Source organism: Psammomys obesus, unplaced genomic scaffold, assembly GCF_907164565.1.
Source record: "Psammomys obesus unplaced genomic scaffold, mPsaObe1.curated_primary_1811, whole genome shotgun sequence".
Lineage (NCBI taxonomy): Eukaryota > Metazoa > Chordata > Mammalia > Rodentia > Muridae > Psammomys > Psammomys obesus.
This window is the reverse complement of record NW_026590405.1, coordinates 7027760-7041147: the sequence shown is the minus strand read 5'-3', so window position 1 is coordinate 7041147 and position 13388 is coordinate 7027760. Positions and strand designations below refer to the sequence as shown.

Sequence of the window (13388 nt, the reverse complement as noted above, 5' to 3'; positions counted from 1 at the left end):
CACACACACACACACACACACACACACACACCACCTACCTCCAACTCATCCTTGGAGGCTGCATCCAGCATCACAAGATCCTTGAGGAAGGTTCCGAGGTATGGAACCACACCCTACAGGCAGAGATGGGGATGTGAGCCCTTCTTCCCCTCCCCTTCCTACAAAGCTGTGGTGAGCCGCCCCTTCCTGGCTCCACTGGGCACTCACCCCACCCCTGGAGCCAGACCTTGGGGACTTCTTGGAGTGTGGTTCCACGGGGGGCTGCAGTTTGGCTTCCTGGTGGTGACAAAACAAGGTGATGGGGGTGGGGGAGCAGATGCAGAGCTGGGGAAAGCCAGACGGGCCTCACCTGCATGAGGAGCTCTCTGCTCTGGGAATAATTATCCTCCTCTGAGAAAATCTGGCACAGGCTGGAAAAGACCCTGAGGCTGTCCCTGGGGAGGAAAGACGCACCCTGAGCGCAGGCCTGGGGCAGCTTCTGCACCCTGGGCCTCGGGCACTTCCGTCCTCCCACCTGGTGATTTCCCCCCAGGCTGCCCGAAGCCTGTGGATAGGGCTGGACTGCAAAGCCGACACCACAGCGTAGACTGAGGAGAAGTTCCGAAGCAGACGGCACTCCTGTGAGGGCCCAAAAACACAGGATGGAGGCTTTGGGGCCGCTCCATGTCCCAGTCCCCAGCCAGCAGCGCTGTTGCCTCTTACCTCTGCCACACGGATCCACTTCTCCAGGAGCCGGGCCCTCTGCGGGGGTCGGAGTGGCCTCACGGTCACCTCCCCTGGCCCCTCTCCAATCGAGGTGGCCCCCAGGACAGAGCTAACTACTGCCCCCGCCACCTTGTTGAACTGTGTGACGGTAGCTCGGACAGATGGGCAGAGGTGAGAATGTCCTGGCCGGTCTCTGTGACCCCATAGGCCTCCCAAACATTGAGAGGGGATCACATTGAGAAACAGCTCCTGCAGGGCAGAGGTCACAGGTTAAAATTTATAGTCAAGCCAGGCAAGTCTCCAGTATCAGGGATCTGAGGCTCGCAAGTGGCCAGGGACCAAAGGGCAACAGCCAGGGGGTAAAGGGAAGAGAAGGGTCAGCGCAGCAGATGGGAGAGGAACTGGACCAGGAGAGTTGGAAGCAAGAAAATTATCTATAGGCTAGGAAAGGTTAGTGTGGGGTCAGGGAGTGTGGGGTCAAAGGTCAAGGTCTCACCGCATCTAGCAGGGTCAGCTGTTCGGCCAAGTGGTCAGCGAGGAACACCAGGACATCCGTGGGGTCAGCAGGGGAATCGCCAAGAAGGGCCAGGGGCTTAGGAAGGTCGGGGGCCCGGGGATCCACCCGGGCCTGGAGGTTTCGGATGAGGTCAGCACTGCCCCCCACAACACCCTCCCGTGCTGCATACCCTGTCCGAAGCAAGAAGCTCTCAAGCCGGTCAAGTTGACCCTTGACCTCAGAGCCAAAATCCTCAGGGTGAGAGGCCAGCCAGGTTGAAAGAACAGAGATGGCTACCCTGGGAGACGGGGAACCAGCCAAGGGTCAGAGGTCCAGCCTCAGCATCCTCTAAGGGCACTGAGGTTGAGACGGGGGCCACTCACCCTGTGGTCCTCTCTAGCTCGCCAGGAGGATTCGATTCGAGGGCTTCCAGCCTGGGGATGAGGAGAGGCTCTACCTCTGCAGCTTGGTCAACCCCCCTGGTGTGCTGAGTGCTCCGAGGAAGTCCAGGAGCCTGCTCAACCCTTGGTCCCTGACCTGTCAGCCACAAGCCCCAGCAGGACAGGAGTGGAGGTGAAGGCCCGGTGGGTGGCCAGCAAGGCCGGAGCGAAGGTCACGTCAGCCCCTGACGTCCTGGCATCCAACAGGTGTCTGACCAGGGCCTCCAGAGTGCCAGCGCGAAGCCGTCGGGAGGACCGAGGGGGAGGCAAGGGAGCCTGGAGGACACGGAGTGTGTCTCACTGAGAGTGTGTCTCACTGAGGGTCTCCTCCGCCCCACGGCTACATCCAGGAGAACCCAGATCTAGCCGAGGTTCAGAAAGGGCAAAGTCCAAGGCTCAAGGCACACGACCGAGACCTCCAACCCAGAGCTCTGGCCACTAAATAAATAAATAATAAATAAAATCAAAGAAAGAACTGAAAGGTGAGAAGTCAAACTCCAGACTCATGACCTCACCGAGGGATGAAGAGGCCGATACTGGCGGCTTGTGACAGTGAAGGTGGCACCGTCCCCCTCCTCATCCCAGACAGACACAGAAGCCTGGAGAAGCAAGAAGAGGAAGTGAGTTCCACAGCACCTCCAGTCCCCAGCCACTGTGCCCAGGCCCTGCTCCTCCCTCTGTACCCCTCACCTGTGATGGCGGGGGATAATACCAGCGAGTTCGGGGGGCAGAGGGTGCTGGTGACCCCAGGTCTACCTGCCCTGGGGCTCAGACGACCCCCCCAGCCACCTCGGAGCTCGGTGGAACCGAAGAGGTAGCAGTGGGGGTTTCAACTGAATGTAGGAACCCTTCTTCTGGACACCCCCAATTCCCTTGCCCCCACAGCTGAACCCAACACAGCAGAAAAGCAGGGTGTGAAGTCGGGAGCAGAAGCCAGAAGAAGCACAAAGCCAAAGGCAGAGAGACCTGAGGCAGAGAAGCTGAAACTTCAGGCCGTCACATGCCCCGCCCTCCCTGACAGAACCAGAGGAGCCCAAATTTAGTCCTTCCGTATAAAGTCCCTTTCCCCAGGTCTCCCGAATGCAGCTTCCACTTAATCTCAGCACCGGGGATCCCCTGAAGGTGGCGGTCCCAATCCCAGTCACAAGAAGGGGAAGTAGGAATGATGGGGGTGGGGGGGGACACGCTAGACTCAGAGTCATGTGGCCCTAGCCCCTCCCCCGACCGATCCCGAAAAACCAGCCTTGCCAGTCACCCTAACTTTACCAAAGTCGGGGCCCAGGAGTCTGGGGGCTCTCTAACTTCTGGACCCTGCTGAAGCCCTAAATCCGGCTGCAGGCACAACTATTAGTCTCGAGGGACGAAGGTGACCACGCTCTACCTATCCTTGGATCATCTCTCCAGGTGCCAGAACCTCTTGGCTAGCTGCCCTCTATTCAGCACCAGGGGGTGGGGGAAGGGGCGGCGAAATCTGAGGGTTCCCTCCCCAATCCTAGAGGCTGAGGAGCTCGTTACTGTGGAAACAAACCCCTCCCCGCCAAACAAAAACGAGGAGGGAGACAGGGACTAAGACACAACTGCCCAGTGGCAGCTGTCTGAGGCAGGTATGGGCAAAGAAGACCTGAGCCCCGCGGGCACAGTCAGCCAGCCGGCCGGCCAGACATTCCAGGCAGGAACTCGGCAGGTTCCTGTGGGAGGATCCGAGTCAGATGGACAGGGAGAGCTACAGCGACACCAGGACCCCACAGTCAGGGGACAGACACCCACAGAGAGTGTGGCAGGGTGTGAGTGAGGCAGGGAGGAAGAGACCGAGGGACCCAGAGACACCAAAAGGAGGAGAGTCTCAGAAATATTTAATGCCCTGCATCCCAGCGTCCGTGTCTCACCTCTTCTTCTTCCTCATCCTCTTCCTCCTGCCCCCCGCCCACGGCCCGGCCACCTGGGTCCCCACCCTCTTCGGGGTCTCGGCTCCGGAAGCTGCTCAGCACGACTCCCCCGGGGGGGCTCGTGTCCAGAAGCAGCCGCAGGGGCCGCGGGAGCATGGCCGAGTGAAGGAGTCAGCGGGGTCGGGCCATGGGGGCTCCTGGGAAGAGACGGGTGGGGTGGGGGTGATGTCAGGCGGGCGTGGGGAGACGGGCAAGGAAGGGACCTGGGACGGGAAGGCTTGGGAGGTGAGAGGTGCACAGGAGTGGGAAACCCGGGCCCTCAGTGCGTGCTAGGGGTTAGGTCATAACTGGTGCGGAATGGGCAGGGTCACCGGTGCTCTGGCTCTGACCTGCTCGGGAAGGGTGAGGGGCTGCGCGCGGGTCCCCGGCCTCTGTTCTTGTCGGTCTCTGGCCCTCAACAGAGTCCCCTCCCCGGCTTTTCCGCGACCCCCCCCCACCCCGCACCCTGCCGGGCTCCCGGGCCCTCCCGCCCTTTCCGCTTCCCCCCTCCCCGCGTCCGCCCGACAGCAGGAGCCAAAAAGGGAAGGAAGTGAGGACAGGAGCCAGGGCCGCCGACTAGGAGTGCTGGACGCCAGGGGCTGGGACCCGGGCTCGAGCTGCCCCGCTGTCCCCTACAACCCTACTCGGGGTTTCTGAAGCCCGTGCCGCCCCGCAGGGACTCCAGTCTCCGGGGGGGGCAAGGATAGCATTCTCAACCCCTCCTCTAACAAGAACAGGGCTGCAGCTCCCGCGGAAAGCGCCCTATTAGGGGCGCGACCCCGTTACTGCAGCCCCAGAATGACACTGCCCTCGAAGCGCGAGTGCAACGGAGCGAATCCGCGCCGGGTTTTCCAAGCCGCCCTTAGGCCCGCCCAGCTCGGGGCCGGAAGCCAGCTAGCGCGGTGCCGGGGCGCTTCCGGCGCCTCAGGTTCCGCTCTGGTCCGTCGCTCCCGGCGTCCGGGTCTCTCGGCACGCCAGAGCGCGCGCAGTTCCTGGGATGGCTGCGTCGTCTCCCCGCGTGCGAGAAGACCAGGTGATCGTACGGGCCCCGAGGTCCTCGGAAGGGGGAGAATGAGAGACCCGCGTGGAGACTCTGAGACACTTTATTGGCACACGACGAGTCGTGAAGGCCAGGGCTTAAGAGAGGACGGCCGTCGAACCAAACGAGGACCATTCGGAGCCAGTGGGAGGATGAGGCCCACCGTGCCGGGGGCCCAGGGACGGCGAAGGTGGACCAGGCAACGGAAAGGCCGCAGTATGAGTGGCGGACTGGAGAGGTAGGCATTAGTCCGCCACGGGAGACAGGGACCGTTCGGCTCTAGAGTACTGTGTAGGCTGTCCCAGAGGTCCCCAGCACGTTAAGATGCGATGAGCCGTTATTGTTTTAATTCTCCAGGCGGTGGTTCTCAACCTTCCTAATGCTACGACCCATGTGGTGACCCCAACCATAAAACTAGTTTTGTTGCTGCATCATAGCTGTGAATCCTAACGTAAATATCTGATATTTCTGATGGTCTTAAAAGGGGTCGTGACCTACAGGTCACTGCGTTAGAGCGTACAGTGGTGTGGCTCTGAGTGACCGTGGTGTGCATCGTTTGTGTTTAGTTCTCTCAACAAAGCACGGCTATGTAACCCTGGCTGACCTGGAACTCACTCTAGATCAGGCTGGCATGGAACTCACACAGATCCACCTGCCTCTGCCACCCGAGTGCCGGGATCAAAGGTGTATGTCACTAAGCCTGGTGTTTTTCTTGTTTTAAATTTTTGGTTTAATTCCGATAGCTGTAACCCACATAACAAAAACTCTGGCCTTGGTTGGTTGTTTTTAAGATGTTTTGGAACCTAACATTTTGAGAACCACTGCCTTAGAATCTTATATGCTAGAATTGTCTTTAAAAAAATAACAATCCTCTAGGCGTGGTGTCTTTCATCACTCAGGAGGCAGAGGAAGGTGGAGTGCTGAGACTCTGGCCAGCCTGGTTGGTTTGGCGAGGTCCAGGCCAGCCAAGGCTATGAACAAGAACAAAACAACATCAAAGATAAAAATAAACAACCCCAGCCCCTCAGTGGAGGGAACAGAAGGTGATGTGAGGTGTCTGTGGGGAGGAGCTGCTGGAGTCTTTTGGGCCAGCACTGAGGATGGCGTCCACAGGACTGAACGCATTTACTGTGACTTCTGTAAGAGAAGAAAGAGGAGAATTCCAAAGGTTAGGAGTGGGGCTGGTGTCTCCCGCTGAGTCTAGAAATATCCTCATAGTTAGAGGTGGGAGCAGTATGAGGCTGGCATTTCCCACACAGTGCTGAGTGTCCTATCTCCTCAGTATTCTAGAAAAGAGGAGCCACTGGCTCAAAGACCTTCTGGGTCAGCTGAGACTCCAAGCAAACTCCACTCTGGGCTGTGCTTTGAGCTTTGGGATTTCTTATGTATTTTACATTTGCATGTTTAAATATTCTGGGTAGGTAAGCGTTGGGATGTTTTTTTTTGTTTGTTTGTTTGGTTTTTTTTTTTTTCGAATCTCATTCTGTAGACCAGGTTGGCCCCAAACTTACAGAAATCAGAACCTCTACCTCCCCTTGCTGGGATTAAAGGCATGCACCATCATCACCACCACCCAGCTTAAGATTCGGGACTTAATGTAGGCTGGACAGTGGTCTCCCTGGCCATTGTTCTTTCATAGAAGAGGTTTTCCTTCACAACGGTCCCTTTGGCCATTGCCTACTCTCATACTTTGATGGAACCCCACTTTATTCTGTAATAAATTCTGATTGCCTTCCCCACTTTAAAGAAAAAAAGCTGGTGAGATGGCTCAGCAGGCAGAATCAATTACAGGTCTCGGTTTGACCCAGGAGCCTACAAGGTAGGAGAAAACTGGTTCCCAGGAGTTGTCCTCTGACATCCGACCACATGTAATAAAGCACACCCCACATTCATAGAGTTCACACAAAAGGGAAGAGAGAGAGCTGGGTGTGGTGGCGCACACCTTTAGTCCCTGCAGTTGGGAGGCAGAGGCAGGTGGACCCACTTAGTTCAAGGCCAGCATACAAAGTGAATTCCAAAACAGCCAAGACTACACAAAGAAATCCTATCTCGAAAAACCAGAAGGAAGGAAGGAAAAAAGAAAGGAAGAGCGAGCCAAGTGAAGGGGAGGGATCATCCTCAAATATGTAGCAAGTTTAAGGGCAGCCTGAGCTACACGAAACCTGTCTCACCAAAAATTTAATAAAATGTATGATTACATTATTTTTGCCTATTTAATTTTACTCCTTTTCTCCCCCATGAGCCAAGGTTTCTTTTTTCCTTCTTTTTTTTTTTTTTTTTTTTCCTTTTTGTTTGTTTTTGGGTTTTGTTTTTGTTTTGTTTCTCGAGATAGGGCTTTTCTGTGTAGCCTTGGCTGTCCTGGACTCACTTTGTAGACTAGGCTGGCCTTGAAATCACAGAGATCCACCGGCTTCTGCCTCCTGGATGCTGAGATTACAGTCATGCACCACCTCGCCCAGGTTTATATGTAGCATCCCAGAACTTAAGGTTCTGTCCTGCCTCAGGAAGCATGGGCCAACACCCCTGGCTTTTTTTTTCTTTCTTAGATGTAATACTAGTTATTTCAATTTATACATGTGACTTCCATCACTGATGGATAGAACTGCCTGTGTAACTTTTTTTTTTTTAATCACTACTCCCAAGGAAATAGATCCAGGTCTGAAAGCCTGAGAATAAGGAAGGATTTAGCCCAGGTCTGTGTGAAGTCTACACCTGGGCCAGACCAGCAGCCAACAGCCCTTCCCAGAAGAAAACGGCACAAGGAGGTAAAGACCCAGAAATGGGGCACTGTTGTTACCTTCGAGTCTTTAGGAATGCTCAGGTTGGCTGCTGTTACCTTCTCCTTTAAGCCTTCAGGAGTGGTCAGGTAGGCAGCTATGGAGGAAGATGGAGGGGGCTGAGATATGGGAATAGCAGAGGAAGGAGGGATGCCAAGACATCGGAGAGCAGGCGGGTGTAGCCAATGGGAGCCGGGCACACACTTACCCATCCAGCCTAGAGCCTTGAGGAGCCCCAGCAGGAGAAAAGCAGACAGGAACAGGCCTAGGCCGTCCTCGACTGAGGGTCCAGAGAGGCCTGGCAGTGGAAGGAGTGCAGATGAGCTTGGTGTTCTCTGCAGTTCCCCGGCTCAGAGGTTCTCCACTCACCTGCCACCGCCAGCGTGACTTCAGCACTGCGCCCCGACGCCGGCAGGCTAGGGTGGTGGACCCGACAGGCATAGCGTGCTCCGTGCTGCTTGGCAGTGACTGGGGGCAGCCGCAGGTGCCCGGCCTGGCTGACAGAGCCGTCGGAATGGTGGCGGGCAGTGGAGAGCCACGCATCCCCCTCCGCCTTTCCGAAACTTCCTTCTGGGCCACCTCTCAGCTCCCATTCCACCTTCAGGCCCTCCGCAGGATAGAAGTGGGACACAAGACAGACCAACTCCGGGGGTGCCTCTCCTGGGGCAGCCCACACAAGGGGTGCTGGTGTCAGAGACACCTTGGGAGTCTCTGAAGGAAGGACAGGAAAGGGAACTGAGGGGACGCACTTTGAGTCCGTGTGCTGGCTGCCGCTGGTACAAGAGGGGGCACTCTGTCTCCTCAGAGTTCTGGGATCCCCAAAAATCTTCCCTTAGCGCCCATACATGCTCCCCGTCATCGCTCCCCCGCCGTGGTATTTCCCACTCACTGTGCACAGACAGCTCCAGGGAGACCTGTCCTTGCAGGTAGGGCAGGTGTACCGTAGCCATGTAGACGCCCTCCTGGAAAGGTTTCACTGCTGGCAGCCAGAAGGTCCCATTCCCAGTCCACGGGCCCCAGGGCTCACTGTCATCCCAGGCGGCAAATGCCACGGCCTTTTCTTGGGCTGGTGGCATTTCTCCAGCCAGCCCAGGAGTTGCAGCCAGCAGCAGGTGACCCTTGCCCCTGTGCTGGCGTCGCCACTCCAGCCCAAAGGGAGGAGGCCCTGCATCCAGAGAGGAGACCTCTTCCAGCGTTGGGGGCGCGTAGGCAAACCTCAGGTCCAGCACTGCGTCTTTTCCCAGCTGGATCCGAGGGGCAGGGTTGTGGGTGAGGACGGTCAGCACCACTGGGAGAGGGTAGAGAAGCAGAGCGGTGAGCCTGGCCAAGCTCCACGTAGCCCGCCCTTCAGAGACACCTTCATTTGTTCGGTTTGGTTTTTGGTTTCTGTGTGGCTGTCCTGGAACACGCTCTGTAGACCAGGCCGGTCTTGAACTCAGATCTCCTACCTCTGCCTCCGGAGCACTGGGCCTAAAGGTGTGCGCCACTGCTGCCCAGCCACACCTCAGTCTGTAAGACTACCTCCAAGCCCTCCCTTTATTTGGTTCTAAGGCGGTGTAGCTAAAATGTGCAGGGGGCACAGGAGTAAAGAAGGCAAAGTGTGTGGTGGCAGGGGTAGGGATGGGTACCGCAGCCCTGGAAAATGTGTGCTGAGCACGCTGCTCACTACAGAATGTGCAGATGGCCGGATCTAAGGGCACCCTAATTTTTATTTTTTAATTTTGTGTGTATAAATGTTTTGCTTGCATGTAAGTATACTATGTGCGGTACCCAAGGAGGCCAGAAGAGGGCCCTGGAGCCCTTGGAATTAGAGCCATTTTGTAGGCACTAGGACCACAACCCTAGCAGCCAGTGCTCTTAACTGCGGGGCCATCTCTTTACCACCAAAAACACACTTTTTTTAAAATTCACTATGCAGGCTGAGCTAGTCTGGAACTCACCTGAGTCCCTTCAGCCTCCCAAGTTCTTTCTTACACCTGCGCATGCCTGTTGTAACAGCGGTGGAGGATGTGCCGCCCAGTGCAGTGTGGAGGCCTGAACCTAAGGTTTCAGGCAAGTACTCTGTCATTGAGCCGTCTTGTCTGAAACCATGTCATGCAGCACAGGCTGTCATGGATCTCTTGACTCCCCTGTCCCCGCCGTGAAGTGCTAGCATTACAGACTCACACAGCAGACAATGGCCCTACCACCGACTGACACCACCAACCCAGAGATGGAGGCAGGACACAGTGGCCCACACTGGTAACCCACACAGGGAAGACTCGGCCTGGGGGACTGCCAAGAGTCCCAGACAAGCCTGGGCTGCTGCCTGAGACCCAGTCTCACAACAATGAAAATGAATGACAGGCAGTCACCCCGAGAACAGTGGCTAACTACAGAGGGGCTGGCTAAGCAGGTCAGCTCTCCCTGGCTTTGGCTGATAAAAGCTCTGCAGGAGGCACCTTAGCAGGAGAGCTCAGGGAGTTCACAAGTCACAGGCTCCTGCTGCTGGGAAACCTCCGCCTGGTTGCCCCCAGCCCATTGGTGGGTTTTCTTGTCTTAAGATTTATTTTGATGTGGTGTTTTGGCTGCATGGATGTGTGTGAAGGTATCAGATCCCCTGGAACTGGAATTACAGACGGTTCTCCCACGTCGGGGCTGAGAACTGAACCCAAATTCAAAGCTCAGCCGTGCTCTCAACCACTGAGCCATCTCTCCAGCCCCCATTTTTACTTCTTATAACATGTATTTGTGGATCTGTGTTCCTGCGTGTGCCTTGGTGTGCATGTGGGGCCAGAGCACAACTTCTGGGAGTCCGTTTTCTCCCTTCACCACGTGGACCTGGATTAAACTCACTGCATCAGGCTTGGTGGGGGTGCTTTCACCAGAACCACCTCACAGCCCTTCCTCTTGTTTAATTACAACCATTTCTCCCTCCCCTTTCCTCCCTCCAAGCCCTCCCACATTCCCCTCCCTGCTCTGCCTCAAAATGTGGGTCCCTTTTTTTGTTGTTTTGCTCCTATTTGTATAAACATGCCTATAACACGTTTATAAAGAGGGTTCGACTTAAGCACTTTAAACAGTAAGTGCGTAAAGAAGGTAGATTTGAGACTAGGTTTGCAGTCCACGGCCAAATGTGTGTCCAGCATGGGCAAAGCCTGGCCCTGCGTTCAAGAGTGCCAACCTGTGTGTGGACCAACAGTGTCCCTCATGGTTCTCTACCCTGTGAAGACAGCGGTACCACCCAGGCGAGGCAGCCTAAGCCTGCCGCAACAGCTTCTCTGGAGGCTGAAGTGGGAGAATCACAAAATAAAACCTGCCTGGGCTACACAGTGAGGGCAAGGGAAGCCTGGTTATTAGCGGATACAGTGCCTCAACCAAACACTGAAAAAGGCTGGGGTGAGGTTTAGTGATAGAGCACTTTCCTAGGTACTCTGACCCTGGGTTCAGTCCCTGTGGGTGGAAGTGGAGTGACTGTGGGACAGGTGACAACATAGAACCATTTTTTTTTTTAAATAAAAACTTAAATTAGTTACTTATCCCATGTTACGTGCATTGGTATTTTGCTTGTACATATGTCTGTGTGGGGGTGTCAGATCCCTTGAGACTGGAGTTACAGACAGTTGTGAGCTGCCATGTGGGTGCTGGGAATTGAACCTGGGTCCTCTGGAAGAGCAGCCTGTGCACTTAACCACTGAGCCATCTCTCCATCCTCCATTTTCATGTTTCTAATGAAGCAGAAGTGACCTGGAAGCGATCTGGTGAGGAAGACAGGCCAGAGCGGCTTGATTTCGCCCCAGGAGTCTGTGAGAAGCAGTCTTCCGAGAAGGAGCCCAGGCCCAGGGCACTGCTTAGGAGCTCACACGAGGGGCCAGAGACGCCTCAGCGGTTTAAAACCACACGCTGCACTTCTGAGGCTCCAGTTCAGCTGAGCCCCATGTCACATGGCTCACCAACACCTATAACCCTGCTCCAGAGGACCCCACACCCTCTTGTGGACTCATGGGCACCTGCACTACACAGCCACAGAAGATTGTCAGCCTGGCAGGCTCACTGGCACAAAGGGAAAGTAGCTGGGAAAGTCGTTCCTGCTTTTACAGTTGGGAAAGATAGCCCCTTAGAGCAAAGACTGTGGCCACCGCCAGCATCTCACAGTGCAGAGCAGCGCTGTGAGAATACTGTCCCCACATGGGCCTGCACAGGGGGGAGCTGACGGTTTGTCCCCCTCAGGAGAGTTGAGGTGATGAAGGAAAAGGATGCAGGAATTTGGTGGGGGGTGTGCATAAAAGCATCAGAAATGGGAAAGCCAACGATTCTACCCGGTACCTAGAGTCCAGAGAAGATCGAGCGCTCGAACATTCCAGTCAGATCTACCCTATTTCTGCAAATCTGCCCGTGGAGCGCCCCACCCCCCCCACCCCCTTCCAGCACAGCAAAGAGCTGGACCGCTGGGAACGCAAGGTCCGTGCACTGTTCAGTGAGCCGCCTTTGCAGCATCCACCGTCTTTGCCATGTCCCTTCTGGCCACTAGAGGCCACTGTGAGCAGGTACTTCACACAGTGGCCGGCGCCTCAGGCAGGGGTCCTTGCCTGGCTGACTGTCCCTAGGCTAGAGTAGGTTTAGGTGAAACTCAAAAGTGTGATTTTTGAGTCCCGGAAGGAGTGCAGAAAATATTCTGGTTTGAGGACTCACAAGTCAAGTTTCTCAAACTCTCGTATCTTGAAACCGACACCCTGACTTCCTTCCCAAACCCTCTACAAAGCTCCGCCCCCAAACCACAGGTTTCAGTTTTACTCTTGGCCAATGAAGATAAAGATGAATTCTAACGAAAAAGTATATGCTGGCCCCGAATTGGAGAAACAACTCATTTAAACCTACTCGGCAAGTCGCCGAACCGGCCGATCTAGACCCTTAAAAACTATCTCCCGCTCCTCTTCGTGTACCTGTTGCCATGGTGATGAAGACAGGCTCCCGCTGAGGCTCCGGCTGCGGTCGCAGCAGGCTGGAGAGGCTGAAGAAGGTGCTGGACACGCTGACCAGCAGCCAATCCCCGTCCAGGGCCCGCGGGCAGCTCTGCTGCGGGATCAGACCTCTAGCCCAGTTGGCCGAGGCGGGGAACGGGATGAAGCGGCTCATCTCGCAGTGTGGTGCGGGGGCGCCTGCGGGGTACCGCCGGAAGGCAGCCAGGAGCGTTCCCGCCGGATCTGCGGGGCCGAAAAGGGTGCGACTGAGACCCTGGCTAGAAATGTGCTTGACTATACACAGACCGGAACGCACCTTCTAACACAGTGGTGAGAGACGTAGGACTTCACAGAAGGGAGAACTGAGGCCTAGGGTCCCTCCGTGAGCTAAACAGGAGGCCAAAGGATGCAGGCGAGTCCCGAGGACTCACCATCAACCTTGAAGTATAGCTTAGGGTCAAGATCTGGCCGGGGCGGCGGTCCCCTGGGTCCCTGGCGCAGCAGCAATGTGGCCGGTTTCTTGGTCAGGCCGCCCCCACGCGCGTCCTCCACGAACCAGCACTCAATCGCCGCTGGTCCAGCGGAGGCGACGGTCGCCAGGCCTGGGGGAAAGGGGCTCCAGTGATCAGGCAGACAGGAGGCCCAGGGACCTGCCCGCGCGACGGGACCACCTCCCTCCCCTTCCCGGTGCGCCCCTAACCAAACAGGAAGAAATGGGGTGCGCTCACCCAGAGCCACAGCGAGGAGCAGGGTCGGAGGCTTCATGGCGCTGCGATCTGCCCTACTAAGTCTGCTCTTCCCCTTTCACTTTCATTTTCCCGCAAAGCCGAAGTGGGGGACTGGAAATTCCCTGCTCTCGTCAGGTGAGGGCGTGACTGCACGTTGGAGGGCCGCGGCCCACGAGAGCCAGGCAGGTCCGGAAACCCTGCCCCAGTCCCGGCTCTCCCGGCCCTGCGCCAACCCTCCCCGCCCTTTAGCAGCCTAAGCTCCGCCCTCCGGCTGTCAGCGCCACCTCCCTGAGAACCCCGCCCCCGCGTCCCCGACTACGCCGGGCCGGAGCAAACAG

At 56.4% G+C, this 13388-nt stretch overlaps 2 protein-coding genes across 3 annotated transcripts in view; both read right to left on the bottom strand.

Moving 5' to 3' along the window:
* Nucleotides 1-4040, bottom strand: part of Rgl2 (ral guanine nucleotide dissociation stimulator like 2) — a 7620-nt gene extending 3580 nt beyond the window's left edge. The window contains exons 1-11 of one of the 2 annotated variants that reach the window (XM_055607095.1): nucleotides 3917-4040; nucleotides 3528-3724; nucleotides 2157-2240; nucleotides 1739-1917; nucleotides 1585-1635; nucleotides 1202-1499; nucleotides 703-954; nucleotides 515-618; nucleotides 350-434; nucleotides 208-276; nucleotides 39-113 (exon numbers count right to left, since the gene is read on the bottom strand). In XM_055607095.1, the coding sequence (XP_055463070.1) occupies nucleotides 39-113; nucleotides 208-276; nucleotides 350-434; nucleotides 515-618; nucleotides 703-954; nucleotides 1202-1499; nucleotides 1585-1635; nucleotides 1739-1917; nucleotides 2157-2240; nucleotides 3528-3683 (1353 nt within the window). In that variant the 5' untranslated portion in view covers nucleotides 3684-3724; nucleotides 3917-4040. Of the gene's footprint in view, nucleotides 1-38; nucleotides 114-207; nucleotides 277-349; nucleotides 435-514; nucleotides 619-702; nucleotides 955-1201; nucleotides 1500-1584; nucleotides 1636-1738; nucleotides 1918-2156; nucleotides 2241-3527 lie in introns of both variants that reach the window. The other variant, XM_055607096.1, reaches the window with a different exon arrangement.
* A 613-nt stretch (nucleotides 4041-4653) lies between these two features.
* Tapbp (TAP binding protein) lies at nucleotides 4654-13265 on the bottom strand. The gene is made up of 8 exons (XM_055607101.1): nucleotides 13051-13265; nucleotides 12754-12924; nucleotides 12305-12565; nucleotides 8272-8670; nucleotides 7752-8093; nucleotides 7591-7680; nucleotides 7403-7479; nucleotides 4654-5742 (listed from the first exon to the last, which is right to left on the bottom strand). The coding sequence occupies exons 1-8, from the start codon at nucleotides 13085-13087 to the stop codon at nucleotides 5731-5733; spliced, it is 1389 nt and encodes a 462-aa protein (XP_055463076.1). The 5' UTR covers nucleotides 13088-13265; the 3' UTR covers nucleotides 4654-5730.
* Nucleotides 13266-13388: the final 123 nt, after the last annotated feature.

Excerpts from the sequence above, each read along its gene's own strand:
- Tapbp (XM_055607101.1), bottom strand. The coding sequence starts at position 13,087 with ATGAAGCCTCCGACCCTGCTCCTCGCTGTGGCTCTGG. Across the intron at positions 8,094-8,271 it reads CCTGGAGCTGTCTGTGCACA|AGACTCCCAAGGTGTCTCTG; the intron begins GTGAGTGGGAAA and ends TCCTTCCTTCAG. Across the intron at positions 7,681-7,751 it reads AGTCACGCTGGCGGTGGCAG|GCCTCTCTGGACCCTCAGTC; the intron begins GTGAGTGGAGAA and ends TTCCACTGCCAG.